At 46.7% G+C, this 20,747-nt stretch overlaps 2 protein-coding genes, 1 long non-coding RNA gene and 1 pseudogene across 4 annotated transcripts in view; 3 read left to right on the forward strand and 1 right to left on the reverse strand.

The window, feature by feature from the left end:
* Positions 1-20,747, forward strand: part of LOC149348342 (uncharacterized) — a 358,890-nt gene that overhangs the window by 217,993 nt on the left and 120,150 nt on the right. The gene's annotated exons all lie outside the window — the stretch shown is intronic.
* On the reverse strand, positions 473-2,307 carry LOC149348354 (uncharacterized). Its single transcript, XR_016292247.1, has 3 exons — positions 2,114-2,307; positions 1,754-1,831; positions 473-1,267 (listed from the first exon to the last, which is right to left on the reverse strand). It is a non-coding gene; the product is annotated as an uncharacterized LOC149348354 (long non-coding RNA).
* Positions 13,318-14,961, forward strand: LOC149348355 (uncharacterized). Its single transcript, XM_089588076.1, has 4 exons — positions 13,318-13,700; positions 13,906-14,149; positions 14,299-14,759; positions 14,839-14,961. Exons 1-4 carry the CDS (start codon positions 13,574-13,576, stop codon positions 14,856-14,858), a joined length of 852 nt encoding a protein of 283 aa, XP_089444202.1. The 5' UTR covers positions 13,318-13,573; the 3' UTR covers positions 14,859-14,961.
* On the forward strand, positions 14,839-20,369 carry LOC149348356 (uncharacterized; annotated as a pseudogene). The gene is made up of 9 exons (XR_016292734.1): positions 14,839-15,117; positions 15,178-15,362; positions 15,479-15,664; positions 15,807-15,944; positions 16,010-16,139; positions 16,330-16,524; positions 16,727-17,075; positions 19,348-19,456; positions 19,781-20,369. The product of XR_016292734.1 is annotated as an uncharacterized LOC149348356 (transcript).

Consider the following 20,747-nt stretch of genomic DNA (forward strand, 5'->3'; position numbering starts at 1 on the left):
TGGAAAGTTCCAGGTCTAAAAATTGTAATTTATCACTTTCCGGTTGCTCCTGTGTAAATTCCAATCCTTCTCCATTCTAACTACAAATTCTTAAAATCTCGTTAACTGTGCCTAAGTAGGACTGTGTGTCCTGTTTACTTACAAGGATTAACAAATCATCGACGTACCTGAAAACCTTCAATACCTTATCTTTATCTAACTGCTGATTCACACTTTGATCAATCATTGAAAGGAAAATATTGCTCAGAATCGGCGCAACACAGGAACGAATACAAATACCTTTCTTCTGTATAAACAAACCACTCTCGAACTCTACCACTGTAGCATTAAGGTAAAATTCTAACAAAGTTATAAAATTATCTAGTGACACAGCAGCTGCGTTTTGAAAGGACGTAACCCCACTTTCCTCAATGCATGCTTCTATGGCTTTGAACAATTCCTTATGGGGAATGGAAGAATGGAATAGAAAAGATCTTTCGCATCAACGGAAAAGAAATACCCTATTTGCTGCCTATCTTTAAGAAATTCAATGATATCCAAAGAGTTTTTTGTTGCAAAAGGATCAGTGACCACAATCTGGTTAAGATGCTTAGAGAGGAAATGACTCGCAAGGCGTTGCCAAGATCCTCGTTCGCTTGCAATGCAACGGAATGGTACATCCTCTTTGTGGGTCTTAGCTGTAAAAAACATGCGAAGACTTTTGCCCTCGCAGTCACTTACAGACTTTGCTAACCTTTGCAGTTCCAATTCATTGCAGAGGGCGACAGCTCTTGACTTGGCCTTCACGGGCTTCAGTTTTGACGGTTTAAAGTTCTTCTCAACGGCACAACACGCTTTTTCATTATAAACCCCTTTCGCACCACCACAAAACCACCTTCCTTGTCGGCTTGTAGCAAACGAATGTCGTTCTCTTTGAAGTAATTCACCACTTTGTTGAGCGCAGACCCATATCCGCCGGCTCTCTTGGGAGCCGTCCTAGCCAGCGCGTCCACTCCTTCCAGCAGGCATCGCTCACGATCCTCCGGCGGTGCCTTCCCAGCCACTCGCCTCTTCAGAGTCAGGAGCTCATGAGCCACTGTAGTTGGCTCCAGACTGAACTTCGGTCCTTCTGCCTGTAGGTGGCATCACTCCTGTGTCTCCCACCACCTTCCTCGTCAGATGTTTCAGTGGACGTCAGGGCACAATGTGACTGGTGAGGAAACCCGCGGCATTTAAAAACAGTATGTCTGCACACCTTGTGACCGTTTAATGACGGTAGTCTACACAGCTGAAAATAATTTGAAACAAAAAACAGCCAAGATGTAAAAATGCTGTGACCTAGTCTTTTCATATTTACGTACGGCTGAACTCTAACTAGTTGGGCAAACTGCACAAAAAGTATAACATGAATTAGTAGAAAACAAGCAAGCAAAAATGTTTACCACATGTTGCTATCTACAGCTGATGTGAAGCACATAAATTATAGAGAAGCACAGCACATGGCTAATAACCGCTGCGCTGATTGACTAGAACAGTGTCCACAGTTACTGTTAGATTTTACCCTCAAAACTGACTCATGCCATGACCCCTTTCTTCCCATATATGTTTTTCTGTTTGCTTTTAGACATAAGCTCCTATTCGTTTGTTTTATCTCAGTCTGCCTTTTTTTCTATTACACACAGCTTTGCACAAAACAAGTAGCAGTGTAAGGAATTGGTAGGGGGTAACCAGTATTATACCATGCAGAAGGACACACGATTTAATCGACACATACCCAGGGTCCGACAAATTATTGATGTTTGGACTGCCACATCTGTTTGCAATTCCGGGCTTGGTATGCAACTTGCTGCTCCTGTGGCACACAAAGCTTGTCGTCATATTCATGGAATGTTGATTCAGAGCCCACCTTTCTAATGAAGCCATGAAACAACAGCAACAGGCACTGTATTGACAGGCACTGTGTTGATGGTGTTTGCATGAGTCGCATGCGTCTGCTCCAGTGCGAGCAAGAAGACGAAAAATGCTGTTCCAAAGATTAATGAAGGCCCTAGGTTACAACATGACACGGACAAATACATGGTAGCAGAGAAATGCACACTCTGGCACTGGTATCTGACTGACACTTAGCACGTACCTGCTGAAGCGTCTTGCGAGCATACAGGTGGCTTAGAATAGTTTTTCCCTTCTCTCCAATCGCGTTGAGTTCCTTTCATGTGCTCAACTTGTTCATATTTCCCTTCCTCTTCAGCTCCACAATCTCCTGTTGGCTCAGGCACAACATCACTGAGGCAGGCAGCATGCTCTGTTGCTTCTTGCGCTGTTTGTCGCACGTCCTCCTCCAAAAGCTGCCCAACGACCTGCATTAAAAAAAGAATGATCAGTCAGAAACTTTCTGCGACAGCAGAAAACACACGCATGCCTTTACCACCCTATTTGCATATAGCGTAAATATGGGAAGCATATTGCAGCAAGAATGAGACCGGATAAAGCCTAATCATTTCGAATATGTGGCGAAACAATTCAACTGGGATGGCAGTAATTTGCGCAAAATGGTGCTTCATATATTTGAGACCATAAACCCTTATAGACCTTTTCAACAAGCCTCCAGGGGCGCTGCCATTTTTAAATTCCTGGTAGGAAAAGCAAAGACAAGGGCGACGCCCAGCGGTGACGCCATATTGGACTGCAAGAAGTTCGTCACGTTCATGTGACCGCGATTGTTTACGTGTGCTTTGTTACTTCTCGCCTTGTTTTAAGAGAAAAAAATCTCCACATCGATGCTTACACGAGCATTTTTTGTGCCCCAAGACTTTGAAGAAGACTTGCGCTTGTGAATATATGAATAACGGGCCGTTTTGTTCACCGTGAATGATTGGTCGATATCATCAGCGCATTCAGCTGCTGACACTCCACAGTCATGCGCGACGGGGACCCAGCCAACCAGGCTTATTATTATCGGCGGTAAGATGACTGCTTATACAGTTTAGTGATAATAAATATTCACTCCATACCATTTTCTGCATCTTGTTTGGCCGATAGAGCTGATGCGGATGCTCAGCTGCTGACCCTAAAGACGCAGGTTTGATCCCGGCTGCGGCGGTTACATTTTGATGGCATCTCCAATACGGCGTGTTTCTGACCTTGAGTCGCTTTGAGACGTTAAACCTCAAACCATCATTCTGGGCTGACACGATACTGCGCATCGTTTTTTACTTCTACAGAAGCCGAGAAAGAGAATTTGTGATCTTAAAGTTGCCATGCCCGTGACGCTGAGTACTTCAGATGATTGTTACATGCGCGTCATCTTTCAGAGAAATGTAAGCAAGTGGAGCGAGTGGATGAGCTCCGTGCAGCGTATAATATTCGGCATGCATGCATGTCGCTGTTAATAAGAAAATAACGCTCTTGCCATTCTGAAGCCTAGCAGAGAGCATCAGCTAGCGGTAATCAACTTGTGTCGTCGCTTTCAGCTGTAATTAGAAGGGTGTATCGAATCACTATGTTGGAGTTGAATAAAGCTACGGCATGGATAACGTGGCCTGTATCGCAGTCCGTCTAGAGAAGAAAGCCTCGCTTTTGAGCAATTTTTATTCCTACCATCAGGCCATGGGAAGGTTAATGGTGCGGTGGGATACAAATGTTTGGTTTTTAACTTCCCAAAGCGACTCGGGCTATGAGACGCTGTAGCTGAGGGCTACAGAAATTTCGACAACCTGGGGTTCTCTAATGTGCACTAACATCGCACAGAACATGGGAGCCTTGCTTTTCGCCCCCACTCAAAAGCAGCAGCCGCGGTAGGGATTCAATCCCATATCCTTGAGTACAGTATTAGATTCATTTTAATACCAGAGAAAAGATGGAATACCGAGAAGAGCAAAGTCTCTTCCTGCGCTCTTCTGTATGTTCTGTCCTTTGACTGGTTTTAAAATGAATGATTTTACTTTGGTCATTGCCGATTCCACATCCTCATAGAAGCTTTCAACTATCTGGTCATCATGGCTTGATGTAGGCACGTAGGCCTGCACCACCTTCAGCTTGTACCTCTTATTAAGCCTAATTACGATAGCTGCCACTCTCTCATTAATACTGTAAAACTCCTCGATGTTGCCAGCTATATCCTGATTAATGAGGAATCCCACACCTAGTTCTCGCCTACCTGCTAATCCACGATAGCACAGTACATGCCCGCCCTTTAGTACTGTATACGCCTCATCTGTCCTCCTAACCTCACTAAGCCCTATGACAGCCCATTTAATGCCGGCTAATTCCTCCAATAGCACTGCTAAGCTAGCCTCACTTGATAAGGTTCTTGCGTTAAACGTTGCCAGGTTCAGTTTCCAATGGCGGCCTGTCCGGAGCCAGAGATTCTTAGCACCCTCCGCTGCGTCACAGATCTGACCGCCGCCTTGGTCAGTTGCTCCGCAGCCGCTGGGGACAGAGGGCCGAGGGTTAATTGGTTTGTTCATAGAAGGTTGTGGCCAAGTACTACACCAGGGTGGCCAAATCCTGTTCTGGTGAGGAAGTGCGTTGTCCGTTCTGGTCACCGAAATCAGGCCGCACTCCAAGTCTGGTTATGCAATTCCATCGACATGCGGAGTTTTTTTTTTTTTTTTATCCGGTGGAGTATTGCGTGGCACCGGGATTCGAACGCCGGTCCTCTTGCACGCGAGGCGGATGCTCTACCTCTACGCCATCGCTGGTTAGACAGACAAACAGGATAGAACTAGCGGAGCTATCGAAGTTAATAAATAAGCGCAAGGTAGCCGACATAAGAAAGTTTAACATGGAGAAAATCGAGCATGCTTTAAGGAACGGAGGTAGCCTAAAATCAGTGAGGAGAAAACTGGGCATAGGTAGAAACCAGATGTATGCGCTAAAAGACAAACAGGGCAATGTCGTCAGCAATATGGATAAGATAGTTGAATTAGCCGAAGAGTTCTATACAAATCTATACAGTAGCGAATGTAATCATCAAGTTACGGAGGGAGGCAGTCGAGCACAGCAATGGGATATCCTGCCAGTAACGAAGGAGGAAGTAAAGAAAGCCTTAGGAGCAATGCAAAGAGGGAAAGCAGCTGGTGAGGATCAGGTAACAGCAGATTTGTTGAAGGATGGAGGAGAGATTGTGCTACAAAAACTAGCCACCCTGTATACGCAATGCCTTGTGACCTCGAGAGTACCAGAAGCTTGGAAGAACGCTAACATTATCTTAATTCATAAGAAAGAAGACGTCAAGAACTTGAAGAATTACAGACCAATCAGCTTATTGTCCGTTGCCTACAAGGTATTTACTAAGATAATCGTTAATAGGGTCAGGACAACCTTAGACCTCAATCAAGCAAATGATCAGGCAGGCTTTCGTAAAGGATACTCGACAATACACCATACTGACGCTATCAATTAGGTGATAAAGAAATGCGCAGAATATAACCAGCCCCGATATATAGCCTTCATTGATTACGAGAAAGCATTTGACTCAGTGGAAACCTCAGCTGTCATGCAGGCATTCCAGAATCAGGGTGTAGAAGAGTGTTATGTGAAAATATTGGAAGATATTTATAACGATTGCACAGCTACTATAGTTCTCCATAAAGTCAGCAATAAAATTCCAATACGGAAAGGTGTCAGGCAGGGAGACACAATCTCGCCAATGCTCTTCACTGCCTGCTTACAGGAGGTATTCCGGGGACTGGAATGGGAACAGTAGGGGATAAAAGTTAATGGAGAATACCTGAGTAATTTGCGATTCGCTGATGACATTACCTTGCTAAGCCACTCAGGACAAGAACTGCAAAGCATGATCAATCAGTTAGACAGGCAGAGCAGAACGGTGGGGCTAAGAATTAACATGCAGAAAACCAAAGTAATGTTCAACAGCGTAGGAAGGGAACAGCAGTTCACAATTGGTAGCGAGGTGCTGGAAGTAGTAAGAGAATATGTCTACTTAGGGCAGGTAGTGACCGCAGATCCTGATCATGAGAGAGAAATAACTAGAAGAATAAGAATGGGGTGGAGCGCATATGGCAGGTTCTCTCAGATCATGAATGGTAGCTTACCAATATCCCTGAAGAGAAAAGTATACAACAGCTGTATCCTACCGGTACTCACCTATGGGGCAGAAACGTGGAGGCTAACAAAGAGGGTTCAGCTTAAGTTAAGAACAACGCAGCGAGCTATGGAAAGGAAAATGATAGGTGTAACGTTAAGAGATCGGAAGAGGGCGGAGTGGGTGAGGGAACAAATGCGGGTTAATGACATCTTAATTGAAATCAAGAGGAAAAAATGGGCTTGGGCAGGGCATGTAATGCGAAGGCAAGATAACCGCTGGTCCTTAAGGGTAACGGAGTGGATTCCAAGAGAAAGCAAATGTAGCAGGGGACGGCAGAAAGTTAGGTGGGCAGATGAGATTAAAAAGTTTGCGGGGATACAGTGGCGGCAACTGACAAAGGACAGGGTTAATTGGAGAGACATGGGAGAGGCCTTTGCCCTGCAGTGGGTGTAGTCAGGCTGATGATGATGATGAAAATGAATGAATCAGTACCAACTTGCCCAGTCATCTACCTTGTTGAAACACAGTAGTCGACCATCCTAACCACTGTGGCCTCACAAATGCAGAATAGGAAAGGACTCCTCTTTCAGTTTTTATCTGCGACGGAAGCAACACTTAAATTGACAGTCAAGCGGAAAGTAGTCACACACACTCGCCATACATGCACTCATAGCCATGGCTCGTTGCGACATGCCAGCTTCCCATGCAGTCCAGACAGAATGGGCAACATTGATTGGTGCGTTACTCTCGCCGCCAGCAAGTTACTCTTGGCCTCTTGCCGCTTGGTCTGAGGCTTTTGACTGGAAGATGGCGCTCCCCGTGTTGAAAAGGTGTACAGACAGTAAAATAAATGCACAGTCACACTCTGTATGACTAGCAACATTCTGGTAGCCACCTTATCCTGGTTTCCGATTAATAGCAAATGATGCTGCACAGCATCAAGTACGCGGGCGCACTGCTGGGCAGCTATGTACCGACTTGGCAGCAGTGCCCGACTCGCATGGTTTCATAATGTGAGCTCACAACACCTGATGCTTGTTCCAAGTCCTACCGTACGCGATAGTACATTACAAGTGACAGCAGTTATGATTTGGGCCCTTTGAGCTCTACCTACACTTTCCGACTAAGTTGACCAAAGTTTTAGCACTGGCGTACGGTAAATATGCATGCTAACTAAAGTAAATACAACCGTGCGGCAAGTTGAGCTTGACAAGCATGCACAGCAATGGTAGCTGCGGCAAAGCCTGACACCGTTGGCCATACCAGAGGTACGTAGGTGCTAAAACTCTCTAATAGTAGCTGTGCAGACTCGATAACACTTGTCTAGAGCACTCAAGTGGTGCTGTGAGGAGGAAATAAATCGTTTCTAGGGCAGGTACTGACTTTCAAGGCCAATATTTGCGCTCAAGCACAGCCCATAGCAAAGCAGCTGCAATAAGCTTTCACTTGATTTGCTCCCAAGCACTGTTCAAGCGCTCAAGAGAAGTGTGATCGGTCTGTCTTTTTACACGGCACAGTTCTTTCGCTTTTCAATTACTACGAAGCTAAACACGTACGCAAATCTTTCCGTCTCCTCTTTTCAAAGACAGCGGTGATCTTTTCTCCCTTGCAGTTTCTAGAGAACACGGATGGCACAGCGGCATGCTTCAGGCGCCGCCGTTTGAGAGACATGCCGAGGCTCCGCAGCAGAGCGAGACTTGTTTCATAGTCGCTATCGACGAAATGGTCCGAGCAAAGAAAATCGCGCTTGGCAGGTACCCACGTTGGTCGTGATGGCTGAGCCGCACGTATCCATATCTGTCGTAGTTTGGCATCCTTTGGAAAGGAGTGGCATGGTGTGTCTCCACCGAACCCGCCTTTCATACAGCCTTGAGCCCAGCAGTGCCTCGGCATCTTGCTTCGTTGATCGGGCAAAGAACTCGAACGCAAGAAACTCAATGCGCCGAAGCGACGATACCATCGACGCGTCCACTCCGCGGTCGGTTGAGGGCCCGAGACATGTGAGTTGCGGCAGCGGCGAGACGTTTGACGTCACGGCTGTCAATGGGGCAGTCTAAAGTAGGGCTAGGGCAGTGAGGGCCTGGTCAGGGCAGACGCGCAGTCACTTCAGCCGCCACAGCCAGGTGCACTGGTTCAACGGAAAAAAAAATGAGTGAAATCGATGTTGTTGCGGCAGCGCTAGCTTTCACTGAAACACGGAACAGTGAAATTCTGACGCAGGATCCCTTTAGATGACGTTCATTAGAAGTTTCGTTTATGGCTCTGCCGAATTCACTGCTCTTGTTAAATGTGTGACTGCGCTGAAACTGAAACAAGCACTGCTGAAAGAAAATTGTTTCCTTTCTCATTTATTCGGCGAGCGTCCGCTTGAAGAGCCAGAGCTCGAGCCGGTTCTCTACCAATTCCTTTAAGCCTTACTGCATGCCGGGAAAAAAAATCTTTGTACTGTCTCCTAAAGCTGCTGCCTTCTGCAGGTCAAGAAAAGAACTCAGAGAAGCCTGTTTTACAGTCCTACCGCTAGAGAGCAACACCAACCCAACTGAAAAAACGACCTCGGCCCTAGCTTGGCAAACTAGGTTGGGCCGAGGTCGGGATTGGTGATTGGCCTCGCACCGGCTGACCTTTGGCTGCCGACATAGGGCCGAGGCCGTATGCCGACCTTGCCGTCGCCAGCCAGTGCCCTGCTGGATTGTGAATCAATGACAAATCGTGGTTACCTTATCTATATAGGACGTTTAAAAACTAAATTTTGGCCATGAGGAATCTGACCTGTATGCACAGGCATCTTGAGGAGACACAAACAATGAAGACGAACTTGCAGCAATTATTAATGGGTTCCTTTATGCAGACATCAGTATACAAGCAGTTGCACTTGCTGTAAACGCACGCGTACTCTGCAATCTTACAAAATACTGAAAAACACCAAACACATTTCAGCCATATATCTTTTATTATTGTATTCGCAATCACTTTCAACAGGAATGCTACTGCATGACTGGAAGGTGGGGAGGGTCATTCCGGTCCACAAATCAGGTGTAAAGGACTCTCAACTGAATTATCGCCCCATCTCCTTAACCAGTGTGCCTTGCAAAATCATGGAACATGTCATATCTATTCCCATGTCGTAAACCTCCTAGATTCTAACAACTTCATCCGGCTCAGCACGGGTTTCGTAGAGGACTTTCCTGCGAGACCCAATTGGCAATCTTCACTTTCGACCTGCATGCTAACCTCGACCGTAATATACAGACCGATGCATTATTTTTAGATTTCGCGAAGGCTTCTGACAAGGTACCACACCAATGGCTATCACTGAAACTAGCCTTTTTAAATTTGCACCCTAATATTCTAGACTAAATTAAAGAATTCCTAGCCGTTCTCAGTTTATTTCGATTAGCAATCACAACTCGGGACTCTCCCCATAACATCCGGTGTTCCGCAGGGATCAGTGCTCGGCCCGCTTTTATTCCTAATATATATTAACAATCTGGCGACACAAGTATCGTGTAAAATTTAAACATATTCGCCGATGACTGTAATTTATTGTACCGTTACTAACATTTCTGAACAAGTGGCTCTTCAAAATGACCTCAACCGCATCCATGAATGGTGTGACCTCTGGCAAATGACACTAAACGCTAAAAAATGCAAACTTGTCTCATTTCAGCGTCAACGCAACCCCCTTATTTTTTCCTATACAGCTGCCAACTCATCTATAGAAAGCGTCCAATCATTCAAGTACCTCGGTGTAACACTCTGTACCGATCTTTCTTGGCGAATACACATTACCACAATCATATCATCTGCCAATAGATCTCTACGATTCCTAAAGCATTATCTTCGTCATGCACCGCAGCACGTGAAACTTCTAGCTTACAAAGCCCTTATTAGACCTAAACTCGAGTACACCAGTCCCACCTGGAATCCACACCAAATATACCTAACAAATGCACTCGAATCAGTTCAAAACCGCGCCATTCGCTTCGTTCATTCTGCTTATTCATATACAATCGGCGTTTCATCTCTAAAGAATAATTCCGGTCTCAAAAGCCTTGAAGCTCGCCGTCGCGTCGCCTGCATGTGTTTGCTCCACAAGTTTTTCCATAGCACTCAGAATCAAACACCTTACATTTCTCATCCGACCCGCATATCTCACCGCACCGCACACCCATTTCAGATCGCCCGGCCTCTATCGCGTACTGCAACTTTTTCAGTTCTTTTTTCCCCGCACCATTGTTGACTAGAATGCCCTCCCCGCCGATGTTGCCGCCATCACGTGCCCACCTTCATTCTTATCCGCTGTAACCATTTGTATCATACTGCAATGGTTGTTGAATGATTGTTTATGGTTTGGTTTGGTTTATGGAGTTTAACGTCCCAAAGCGACTAAGGCTATGAGAGACGCCGTAGTGGAGGGCTCCGGAAATTTCGACCACCTGGGGTTCTTTAACGTGCACTGACATCGCACAGTACACGAGCCTCTAGGATTTCTCCTCCAAAGAAATTCTAGCCGCCGCGGCCGGGATCGAACCCGCGTGTTTTGGGTCAGCAGCCGAGCACCATAGCCGCTTAGCCACCGCGGCGGCGAATGATTGTTTATGATTGCCGCATATGATTGTTGAATGCTTATGATTGTTGAACATATTAACCCACTCCTTATGTAATACCCCCTGCAGGGGGTCTTTAAAGTGAAGAAAGTGAAGTGAAGTCTCATTCTTCTGTGCCCACTGCCTCCCTTGCTCGAGTCGGCTGGCGCCTCTGGCTGCAGCCACTCTCCCGATCCTGCGTGCCAATCAGCCAGCGCTTTATAACAGCGCTGCTATTCTTCAGGGTTGCTTGTTCAGCATAGTGTGCTCTTAGGCAGGCTACGATAAAAGAAGAGAGCAACAACAAATGCCACCACTTCAAAAAGGCTCAAACCAGCTCAGCAGTGATATTCCAATCAAATAATCCAGTACTTTGCAGTCCAGACTCGGATATAACAGCAGTCAGCACTATATTCTATAACCATTGCAATATTCACTTTTAACCCAAAATAACATTCGGCAATGAGGGCAAAATGCAATAAACTAAAATATCTGTCCTTTGTACATAGCATCCATTATGATATATTTGTGGGCAGTCTTCAATGTCTTCACAACAGTATTATAAATATTTTAGCTAAAATCAGGGCTTTATACATGGTCTCTTCTGAAAGTTGTAGGACTCATTTTTTTAAATAAAACTTTTTCAAGAGAATAGTACAAACGATGAGAATTTTTCATAGTAGCACCCTTCCGCACCTACACACTGGTGACAATGAGTTTTCCAGTTTTCGTACGCCTCCAGGAATGCCTGGACCAGAATGCTAATTAGCTCCCTCGTCACGGCCTGTTGAACCGCCTCTACCAATCCGCGATGTTTCCCCTTGAGCGTCGGGAATAAAAAAAAAGTCTGCCGGGGCCAAGTCGGGGCTGTAGGGGGCCTGAGGCAGCGTTGCCGCCTTGTGCTCGGCAAAAAATTGGGGTCCTCATTCACATGATGAAGATCCTGGCAGATCACTTTCCGGTTGGCCTTTTGCTCCTCTGACAACAGTCCTGGCACCAACTTCACGCGCGCTTTCCTCATGGCTAAGTTTTCTGTCACGATTTCAAAAACTTGGGTTTGAGGAATGCTCAAGTCAGCAACAATCATTCTGATACTCATCCTACGATCACTGTTCAGTCAATGTTTTACTCGCTACACATTTTCGTTGGGCTTGCTGGTCGAAGGGCGTCCGGAGCGGTCGTCGTCTTCCACTCTTTCCTGACCTTCTCGGAACAGCTTGTGCCACTCACAAAACACATGATCTACCCATGGCAGCGTCTCTGTAGACCTCTCTAATAATGTCGTGAGTCTCTTTGCCCGTTTTACTAAGATTTACACAAAATTTCATCGCGCATCACTGATCCAGTAAACGCTTTATGATTCTGCGTGACAAGACGTTTCGAGAGGAGTTCACAGTACAAGCGACCTGCTCACTTCAACGGCCGAGAGCTGACTGCCGATTTTATCCAGTATTCCCAATATCCTCCTTCAACTATCCTGCACACGCAGACCGCCTCTAGTCCGCCCGTTCGGCCAGGAAAAAACCAGTCCTACTACTTTCAGAACAGACCCTGTATACTGAAAAATTTGGCATTGTGTGTATTAGTATAAATAGCACTAAACAATTGCAAGCAGTATTAGAAATTCAATATTTTTACAATTGCATGAAACCTGATGCAGTATACAGTAGCAATTGTTTTAACAAATGCCGCCAACATGCACATTTACCCTTAAATACAGGCAAATCATTTACAACCTGCATTTCATTCCGTCCACGTCACAGCAGCGCCAAAATTAAGAATGAATACAAAATTTTTTCATGACAAAGTAGACTAAATAGAATAGAATCTCGAAGCACTTAAAATTTTTTTCCTGGGAAACCATTGCGGGGTTTAATCTCCCAGAAGCAACACATGGACTATTGGGACACCTTAGTGGAGGGCTCCAGGAATTTCCACCACCTGGGACAAATGTATTGTACTGAAGAATATATGGCTGATAAAATGACCAGCATGTTTAGCACAGCATGACAATTCTTCACCAGTGTGGTGAAGAATTTCCGGCTCCATTACTTGCAGCCGAATGCCACATGTCCAATGCACGCAATAAGCCACTCTGAAGGCCAAAATGAAAGTACTCACCACTGCCGAGTTGTTCAAGTGGCACGCTTTGTCGAGTGGACACTAGAGCATACTGTGTCTTAGGAAGATCAGTGAAGTGCGGCCTAAGAATGTCAAGCAGTGAATTAACTGCCGCTCTCCTGATATGATGCTTCACAGCCCAAGCCCTCAACTGGCTCCTTATCCCCTCTGGACACTCGGCATTGTCGGGAACATCAACCAAGTCATGTTCATCAGGCTCCACAGGACCAGCGTTTTGGCCGTGCAAGTCACTTCCATCTGACTCAGCTTGATCTCCACTCGAACACTGTGTCTCAACTGCCACGACAGAGGATTCAAAAGAATTCACCGCTGCATATGCTTGCCCTAAGCAGTCCCCGAGCGGTGCAAATCTATCGTTTCCAACACTTGCTAAACGTGATGGATTGTCGGATTGTAAATGGGGGAATGTCTCAGAGCATGCTGCCGCCTCTGCGTCTTCTGCGACTTGCTGCAAACACCGTACGCTGCACGACCTACTGTATATTGGGCGACCTGCGCGTGCAACGCCGCCCCAGCGCCCCAGCGCCGCAGTTTTGCTTTTGCTTGTGCTGTATTTTTTAGTTCTCTAAGCCGCCACCGCTGAGAGTGGCGCTGTAACTCACCCCCACGACGAAACCGACGAGACGGCGACCGGCTGCAGAGCACTGCAACCTACCACGTGTGGATCCTTGATTTACGTGCTGAGCGGCCGCTAAGCTGGGTGCCGAAGAATTCTTTTTCAGTAGGCAGGTTGCCACTTTACCGGAAGAAGCTTTGGCGTGCCGTGTGCCTGTGGGTGGCGGCGAATGCTTCCGCGTTTGCGACATATTCACGCAGTATGGTGTACTGTTGTGTGCCGCTCTGCAAGTCGAGCGGGCGAACGCCAACAGGGATCTCCTTTCACGAGTTTCCTGTGACGGGGATACGGAGTCAGTGGCTGAAGACCATCTCGCGGCAAGCCGAAGGTAAGCTATGAAGCTGCACCTGATTTTAAACGTGCTTAAAATATCGCTTGCTCGAGCATTTCGGGCGACGGCCTTGGCTGTGATAGCAAGATCATTAGAACGAAAGGGCTTGCGATCATCAGCTGATGCTGTGTTAGTCGAGTTTTCGTTGCGTTCAGTAATGCCCAGTAAGTGCATTTCTGTAATGGCACTCCTTGCATTTCAGGGCCAGGGAAACAGCCCTGGATACCAAAAGACCGGAGCAGAGTATGCAGCCTGCATTTTAAGCAGGACGACTGCAGAGGAAACCTCAAGATACGGAGGCTAAAGGCAGATGCCGTACCTACAGTTTTTCCGGAATTCCCGGCATATCTGCAACCGCCAGAAAAACATCTGCGGCGCCCACTGAACCGTAAATGTGCTCCTCCAGCTTCTTCCCCAAGCAAGCTTCCTCGTGCGAAGAAAAGCAGGTATATTCCATTCTTTTCAAAATTTTTTGTAGTAACCGTATTTCAGCATAAGTAATGCACGCTGGTTTTAAATTCTATGCTTAAATATATTGGTGTATCTGAATTTATGTAATAAAATTCGTGTAATGACTGTATTGCGGGCAAAGCAGGTGTATGCCTCATAACGAGTTTGAAGTGGGTGAACCCGATGCTCAAGAACCTACGAGACCTGAAGGGAGCAGGGAGCCACTGCCTATTCAGGAGCCTGGTAGCTCTGATGCTGTGAAAACAGCTTCACCACAAGCTGTGCTGGAGCTACCATCACTTTCATCGGAGCCCACGCAAGAAGCCTCCTCTGGCCTTCCTTCGTTTCCTGCTGTGGTGCTTCTTCCAAAAGAGCCGCCAGGAAATGGTTTGAAGTCAGCTCCATTGCTTAAAGCACGTGCAACACAAAGTAGGTTATCAGTTGCAAGAATTGCAAAGCTTTTTAGGCAGGTTGCAACCCTGACCAGAAAATGCAGAAGGCTTGGAAAAAAAAAATGTGGAGCTGCTGCAGGAAATTGCCTTGCTGAAAAAAGAGAAGAGGAGGACAGCGGCAGTGTTGAAAAAAACGAACCTCGTAGTCTTCCAGGTATAGTGTCCATTACCATATTGATTATACTTAGCGTTTGATACGAAACTTGCTCTTAACAAATTTTAAACACTTCCAGGAGAAAGTGGAACAAAATGACGAAAAGGGCCTATTCCTACAAGAACAGCTGGCTTTTTTAAGTGTGGCAAAGGGTCGCTGGCGTGAGGAGACCATACGTAACTGTGTGCTTTGGCACGCTAAATCACCATCGTGCTACCAACTCCTCAGAGAGACTGGTGTGTTGGCCCTGCCTTGCAGATCAACGTTGAAGCGATATATAGGTGCGTGCACGGGAGAGGTGGTCTCATCACTGATCAAGCAGCGACTCCACATGGAAGCAAGGCAGCACTCTGAAGAGGTAAAACATTTCTGCTAGTACCTGTAAGGGTTAGTTAAGTTTATATGTTAATCTCTGCAGGCACGGTGTGGCTCGCTGATTATGGATGAAATGTCGCTGAAGAAAGCCACCACATATCACAAGCTGTCGGATGCTGTTCATGGCCTGGTGAACATGGGTGGCGTGGAAGCCGATTTTGGCCTTCAAGATGAACTGGCGACCCACATTCTTTGCTTTGTGTTTGTTGGACTGGCCACTCATTACAGGTATATAAAACTTTCAGCTGTGTTCTTAGATTGGCAGGTAATTGGTCTGAGAGCTTTAACGTCTCGAAAGTACTAAAGGGTAGCAAATATCTGGCAATTGCATTTTTTTTTTGCAGGCTACCAGTCGGGTATTATTTTACCAAGGCCCTAACTGGGGAGCAACTTGAAATTCTTGCTCTCAAAGTAATGAAATCAGTCGAAGATGCAGGATTTCAAGTGGTGCGACTTGTTGCGGACAACCACCAAGCCAACTGCAAATTTTTTGCAAGCTTGTCGGATGGCCCTATCCGACCTGTCATCACGTGAGTGTGATCATTTAACATCCCATGCAATGTACATTTTACTCTCAATATTTGTGGACTACATCCTCTGTTGTAGGTGCGTATAAAAAAACATTCGATGGACGTTCAAACTTCACTCCTGTTTTTTAAACATCTCTTCTAGGCACCTTCTTGATTCAAGTCAGCGGTTGTATCTATCATTTGACTTCTGCCATATCCTCAAAAACATCAGGTCGCAGTTTTTGGATACAAAGAGGATCTTCAGGAATGAAGGAAAACTGATCCTGCCAGATTATTTAAGGTTACACAAAACTCTGTTGTTTTTGAACATTTGTTGCAATTTGCTAACACTTTACTTTTGTGTAGGTTGCTGTACGAGATACAAGAACGGCAAGGTGCTTTCAGGCTGGTACGATGCCTGACAAAAAAACATCTGTGGCCCAGCAATTTCGAAAAAATGAACGTCAGTAGAGCCGTTGACATTTTCTCACCACAGGTAAAATGTGCAATGATCACTTTGTTTTTGTGAACATTATATTGCTCCACCCTTCATAAATGCTTGCAACACTCTTATGCACCTTGCACAAGAAATAAATCACTTGTGTCACTCAAATATACGCAGTGGTAGCTTGTGATTAAGCGTTGGGCCAAAGTGATTATGCTCACAATATTTTTCTTTCTTTAAGGTCACATCAGTCCTCAGATTCCTTCAGCAGCATGGGCATCGCCTTGGTGCTCCTGGATTTGATAAGTGCCTGCCCACTGTAGAATTCATGGAGACTGTACAAATGGTTCGCCCTCCACAATGTCAAGAGCACCACGTTCCACATAATGAGCAGGGACGCCTGGAGGATGCCGTTCTACAGTGCAGAGGATGAGAGGTATGTAGTGATTGATAAATGCTTAATTTTTAGAAGTCTTATCTTGCACGTGAAGCCCATGTGAAAAGTAGTGGAAAGTGATGCTCGTTTATCATTTTTGAAACTATTTTCTTTATTTTGTAAATATATATTGCAGTGAGAGCTCTGCTGTCTTTTTCATGAGGTGTGTTCATGCATTTTTGTTTGTTTGTTTACTTTGTAGGCTTTCGTGGCTGGAGTCAGAATGCTTGCAGTACTTTGCTTCGTGGAAGGATGGCACCAGCCACAAGATGGAATTTCTAACGGCAGAGACGTACGAAGCGCTGAATGTGACAACGATGTCTACTGTTCTGTGCACAAAGCATCTCTTGCAGTCAGGCTTCCATTTTGTTCTTACTGGCAAGTTTTCCAGTGACGACGTGGAGTCGTTTTCCACAATTAGGCAACTTAATGGGAGCAACGACCAAACTGACGCATACACGGCTTTGTCAGCTCTACAAAAAATCCTGGTCACTGGGATAATTCACTCCTCGGCCAGTGGCAATGTTGGAAGCGTGGTGGGCTCATTAGGGGCAGCACCGAATCTGCCTCTTGAAACTGAATGCAAGGCTACTCCACAAGGGCGTCCGCAGAATTTTTTGCAGGGGGGGGGCCCCATTGGTTGTTGGCGCCGGAGGGGGGGGGGGGGGGGGGGCATGTTCGTAGCAAAAAGACACTATTTGCGGTATGAATTTATTTATTTATATATAAATAAAAAATAAGTGAAATACACACATGAAATAAAAATTACAAACAGCAAATTAAAGTGTGGCTAGGAGAGATACATTGCAGTTTATCAACGAAGAAACAATTAAAATTAATAAAAAATCCAAAAATATACTGTCACTTCGTGGAGAAGAGTGCTCAGTATTGCTGCATACGGGTTCTCGACTCACCCGGATTGATGACCAGCACACAGCACAATATGGTCACAAACACGCAACTACAGTCACTCAGTCAGTCTTCCTTGAACAGCAACTGTAGACTCCACGGATTTTTCTGGGCGAATTGCGTGATTACACGGGTGATAAATTCATTTCTGTGCTTCATTACACGCTCTCGGTGCACACTCGTCACACACATTGATTGGAAAAACGGTTGAACGCGCACGTTGAAAACAAAAGATGTCTATACATACAACGAAAACTTATTTACAAGATAAATGCACGCTCGCAGCTTCATACACCTCGCTCCATCTTGCTCGCGCATCCGCACAGTCGAGCAACCGCACGCACACTGCTCGCCGCTCGTAGTTTTCTCGTCCACTGTCTTGGTTGTTCTCAGCTTCGTTGACAAACGGCCACTAAAAACACCGAAGCACAAATACAGAGGCGCGCACACGTGCAAGGGCTTACTTCCGTGCGACTTCCAAGGGGAAGGGACACTCGCCACTCCGGTAGGAAAATTTGTTTTGTGTGTTTTTATGGGGTTCAGAGCCCCAAAACGACTCAGGTTATGAGGAACGGAGTAGTACAGAGCTCCGGATAATGTCGACCACCTGGGTCTCTTTAAGGTGGATTCACACGACGGACCGCTTCACGGACCAATCGGTCACGTGATGTCTGACGCGCGGTCCCCCCGTCCGCGGCGAGCATTCACACGACGGGAGGAAGCAGCAGACGACAGCGCGGACGAGCCAGTCGGATTGTCGCATTGTCGGTGTAATCGTCTCTGTGCGTATCCCACAGAGCGGGAAAACTTTCCACAAGGGCAAGAAAAAAAAAGGTTGCGTCATCTGTGAACCTAGAACCGTACGAACAAGACGCGCTTTGGCTGTTAGAAAGTTCGCCAAGTGGTTCCATCTTCGCAGCTGTCAACAGGACTATGTAGTTTTTCGCGCTCTCATGTACTTTGGTTCGACCAGAGGCTTGCATTGGATTTTGTAAGCTTGCTCGTGTCCAGACTAAACAGTTTAACCGCTACTGCTTTGAGAGTCACGGCCAAGGATCTCAAGCAATCCGAAGTGTGAAAAGGTCTCTCGGCCATATCACGAATCGCTGCTCGCGAGTGAAGCGGAGCAGCGGGAATCAGTGACGTAGGGTCACGTGATGCCCATCCGCGAGGGCACTTCGCGATTTGGTCCGTCGTGTGAATCCAGCTTTACCGGGCACTGACCTCGCACAGTACACGGGCGCTGTTGTCATTTGAGGCCCAGCCAGAGGTGACAGGCGAGCCAGGCAGGCGCCATCGGGCTGCGTTGACCAAAGGCGCTGGTTTTCGGAGAAGACGCAAGGGACGCTGGTGTGGGGGCGCCTCTGGAGACTGCGTCGCCGTGAACAAAAGATGCTAATCTCCTTTGCCGAAGATTCTGATAGCGGCGCTTCTACCGCACTGCGCTCTCCCGTGGATCGGAGGCACAGCGAGCGGCGGCGGCGCCAACTGATCGCCCTCTTGCCCATGAGCAGCCCGACAAAGCGGGGGTGGACACGGCTCATTTGTCTTTCCCTCCTGAAGAATTCATCGGTGGCCGGCATAACGAAGGCGAAAACAAGATGCACTGTGCACTGTCTGCCTCCGTGTCGCTATCTGTCTAGAGATCAAAGAAACAGGCACCCATTTCAAGACGGCTTGAAACACATGCTCGCCGGTGCCGCTGTATGTCTGCAACAGGTCGGCCTTCAACAGAGCTAACGATGGCGTGGTTTGAAAACGGCATAAAGACGCGTGCCCGGACGCGGCATTTCGCAGATGTGACCCAAAGCGTGGAAGCGGAGCTGCTTTTACCCTTTTGGCTGAGCCCACCACGGCCCCTTGCGTGCGGCCATCACTCACGGTTCGAGGGAGTGATTTTCCAGGGGGGTGCAGCCGCCCCCCCTTGCCCCCCCCTTGCCCCCCCCTCCGGACGCCCATGCTACTCCAAGAAAGGATCTCCGAAAGCTTCTTCTCCCTCACCTGGCTGCTCTGAAATACCCAAGTATGCAGTGTATTCTAATCAATGTAAATCAGAAATAACTTCCAAGGAACTGCATGTTAACATGATTTTGTTCGAGCCCTAGAAAGTGCATAGTGCGCTGTCAGTAGCTTTTTTTGGAAAGCAATTTGCATGTTTTTTTTTACTTAATTCACTTTACCATGGGCCAGATTGTAAGGGCTCTGTAGCAGGCACCAGTAAGTAAACAAAATCACTAATCAGTTCATTGTCTTCAAAATGTTATATAATTGTGGTGAATATGTTGTAACAGCACTGAAATACTCCAAGGTTGTCATTGCTTTTTCTTACTGCATCCCTCATTTCCAGTCCCTCCGCAACAAAACCTGAAGTCAAGCACACTGGCATTGATTGCTGGCTTTCTTGTAAGAGCTATACAAGACAACATTGAGTGCTCAGGGTGCCTTGGCAAGCTGCGTGCTCCATCATCTACCTCAACGACAACAGCCCTGATAGCTGGCATCGATAGAGGAGGGCTCTCCTACCCTACCCTTGCTTTTGTGGGTTTCGTCACAATTCTAGAGAATGCAGCTTGTAGAGTAGCTGCCGAGCTCGTGAAAGGACCGCAGCCACTAAAACGGTTCACAGCTGTGGTGCTGCCGTCAGCTGCAAAAAATCCGCTTTTTCAGTGCGCCATGGATGACAGTGTGGCCCATAGAATGAGGCTTGTGAAGCTCGTGTGTCACAAATTTATGAGGCCCTTTCTCACTAACTTCACTGGCCAGCTGACTGAGCGCAATGAAAAAAGAAAATTGTTGAACAAAAAACCTTGCTCTCGAAAAGTACTTAAAGTATAGAACTTATTTCTGTGATGGCGCAATAAAGCACCACTGGCACTTTTTTTTTCACAGCACATGCTTTTGGAATCATTTGTTAAATCTACATGAACAGAACACTCGCTGCTTAGCTCACCCTGAAAATTTCCACAAATATTGCATGCATTAAAGTTGACAATCTCGCCCTTTAAAAAGACTCATCACTAAAGTTTGAGTTCAAAAGCTTAAGCGCATGACAAAAAACAAGGGGAAAGAGGCCGAGCTCGCGTATTCATCTAATATTGCACTGGACAGCCTGCCCGTCAAATACGTAACACGGAGGAATGAACGTGCACGGGAGTCGAGAAGGGAGACTGCCAATTTGCTCCAACTGTGCTGCTATCGCCCGCCAAGTAAAAAGAGTGAGAACGCGGTTAAAGAGCAGGAAAGGCGAGTGTCGTCGCAGTCGCGTCCGTCGAAAGCACGACGGCGGCTGACCTCCCGCCGCCGCCGCCCCTCAG

This window comes from Amblyomma mixtum, chromosome 4, assembly GCF_055824585.1.
Source record: "Amblyomma mixtum isolate Tamu chromosome 4, ASM5582458v1, whole genome shotgun sequence".
NCBI classification, from domain to species: Eukaryota; Metazoa; Arthropoda; class Arachnida; order Ixodida; family Ixodidae; genus Amblyomma; species Amblyomma mixtum.

What these genes read in the sequence shown, in the direction of transcription:
- LOC149348355 (XM_089588076.1), top strand. Translation starts at nt 13,574, where the DNA reads ATGGTGTACTGTTGTGTGCCGCTCTGCAAGTCGAGCGGGCGAACGCCA. An exon ending in CATCTCGCGGCAAGCCGAAG is followed by an intron (nt 13,701 to 13,905) that starts GTAAGCTATGAA and finishes CTTGCATTTCAG; the next exon opens with GGCCAGGGAAACAGCCCTGG. An exon ending in CCTCGTGCGAAGAAAAGCAG is followed by an intron (nt 14,150 to 14,298) that starts GTATATTCCATT and finishes CGGGCAAAGCAG; the next exon opens with GTGTATGCCTCATAACGAGT.